Raw genomic sequence first — 1,958 nt, 5'->3', positions numbered from 1 at the left:
GATTGGTCGAAGATAAAGCATAGTATTGCACTCGCATGTCATGGCCCTTATTTACTCGGGTAATTTACTCAACCTCGTAAATAAGAGACATATACAGGGTGCTGAAAAAAAAACGCCTATGAGTGGAAGCACCATGTCCCCTTCAGTTAAACTATTTTAGAAATCAAAGCAAAATTAATTCAAACCCATTCCTTTTCATAATATGGATTTTTTTGAAAGGAAAAAAATTCTGCAAAGCCAAGAAATGGTACTTTTAAAAGTTTAAGAACTTGGTTTAAAGCACGTTTTGACTATTTTATCAGTTTTCATTAACTGTAAAAATGTGATGTCGAACAATAAAATTGTTATAAACAATTTATCCAAACAGAGTTTGATCGCTTATACACACACATTTTGTTTTGGTTTTAAATTTGGGCTCAGGAAAGAATTAGGTGCAACATGATAGCTAGTGTGGGAGCTTTTTTTCATCACTCTGTATATCTCGATTTTGTGTAAACTTTTCAATAGATTGAGAAATATTTCTGTTTAAAAGTTACTAAATGTGTTCTTGAAAAAACATGAAAAATTTAATTTTTAAAGATTTCCACCACTTTTTGGGTTTATAAGCAAACTAAGAAGTCTTCATTATCAAAAGTATTATAAAATGTATTATTTTGGTCAGCGTTCGCATTAAAGTCATTTTAACACTAAAAATGTGTCTAGAAGTTAAGATTTTCTATACAGGGTGAACCTGAATAAAGTGCAACGATTTTACCCCCAATATCAGACAACGCAGTTTGACATAATGCCCAAATTTTGCGCAATTTCCCATAAAATAAATAAAAAAAAAATATTCTTTCCTTAATATAGTATACTCTAAAAGTGCAGGAACATCATCTTATAAACCTGTCAAATTGCGCTACTTGATAAGTTAAATAGATTACTTTATCTTTAGAGTTTTATAGATGTCATAAAACACGGTAGGAAAAGTAAAATTTTACATTAAGTGTCTCTAAAAATGGGGACTTAAATCTTCTTCTTCGCTTTAACTATCTCATCGGTTTGCTTCGGTAAAATTGATTCTTCAAAACCAATAGTTATTGGAGGACAAAATGCAATCGTTGCTCAATTCCCCTGGGCTGCAGCCATCTATGTTCAAACAGAAAGCGGTAGATTCTTCTGTGGAGGATCTTTAGTGACAAGTTATTACATTCTAACATTAGGCCATTGTGTTTACAAGTAAGTAAAATCGTTTTTTGCATCCCCTGAAAGTGTTTCTTTTAGTGCTACTCTTTTTACGATCCATCTCGGATCTAATAAGTTAACTGAAGAAGATTCAAACCGTGTAACTGTAGCTTCCTCTGAGTATGTGCTGCACCCCGATTTTAATCCCGAGGCTATAGAAAATGATATTGCTTTGATCAAACTTCGTATGGCTGTTAGTTTGAACAGTTAGTGTAGCACTGAGTGGTAGCATATTTTCACATTTTAATTTCTAGCTTATATCTATGTCATTGGTCTTCCTTCTTTTCAACTCTACGATAACACTGGAGTCAGTGTGATCGGTTGGGGACAAACTAGTGATTGTAAGTAAAAAAAGTTTTTATTAATGTCTTCTAAATAGTTAAAAGATGAACCAGAATTGTCGGAAAACCTCCAATATGTACATACCACCACACTGTCCAACGTAGAATGCAAACTGTACTATGGAAATCAACTTAGTGACAACATGGTCTGTGTTTCTGGAAACTATAATGAGGGATCTTGCACGGTAATAAAAAATAGAAAGTTTATGTTAAAATTGTCAAATTTTTAAGGGTGATACTGGAGGTGCCTTGGTAGAGTACGTAGGACGTGTTGCAAGAATTGCTGGAGTTGCCAGTTTTGTAAGTGGAAATGGGTGTGAAAGTACTGATCCTTCAGGATACACAAGAACGTGGTCTTACTATAACTGGATTCTTAATGTAACATATTCTTAA

The 1,958-nt window shown here is 33.4% G+C and overlaps 1 protein-coding gene across 1 annotated transcript; it reads left to right on the top strand.

Moving 5' to 3' along the window:
- The first annotated feature begins 692 nt into the window (after positions 1 to 692).
- LOC148173689 (brachyurin-like) lies at positions 693 to 1,958 on the top strand. Its single transcript, XM_088035483.1, has 9 exons — positions 693 to 724; positions 767 to 774; positions 850 to 909; positions 945 to 968; positions 1,011 to 1,218; positions 1,264 to 1,430; positions 1,479 to 1,565; positions 1,611 to 1,750; positions 1,797 to 1,958. Exons 1-9 carry the CDS (start codon positions 693 to 695, stop codon positions 1,956 to 1,958), a joined length of 888 nt encoding a protein of 295 aa, XP_087891609.1.

This window comes from Gnatocerus cornutus, chromosome 5 (assembly GCF_029298725.1).
Source record: "Gnatocerus cornutus isolate USDA-ARS CGAHR chromosome 5, icGnaCorn1.1, whole genome shotgun sequence".
NCBI lineage: Eukaryota > Metazoa > Arthropoda > Insecta > Coleoptera > Tenebrionidae > Gnatocerus > Gnatocerus cornutus.
The sequence above is the reverse complement of the archived record's forward strand: the minus strand, read 5'-3'. Positions and strand labels throughout refer to the sequence as shown.

Coding starts and splice junctions, on each gene's coding strand:
- LOC148173689 (XM_088035483.1), top strand. CDS start 693: ATGTGTCTAGAAGTTAAGATTTTCTATACAGG. Junction 1,431..1,478: donor TATGGCTGTTAGTTTGAACA/GTTAGTGTAGCA, acceptor TTTAATTTCTAG/CTTATATCTATGTCATTGGT. Junction 1,566..1,610: donor TTGGGGACAAACTAGTGATT/GTAAGTAAAAAA, acceptor AATAGTTAAAAG/ATGAACCAGAATTGTCGGAA.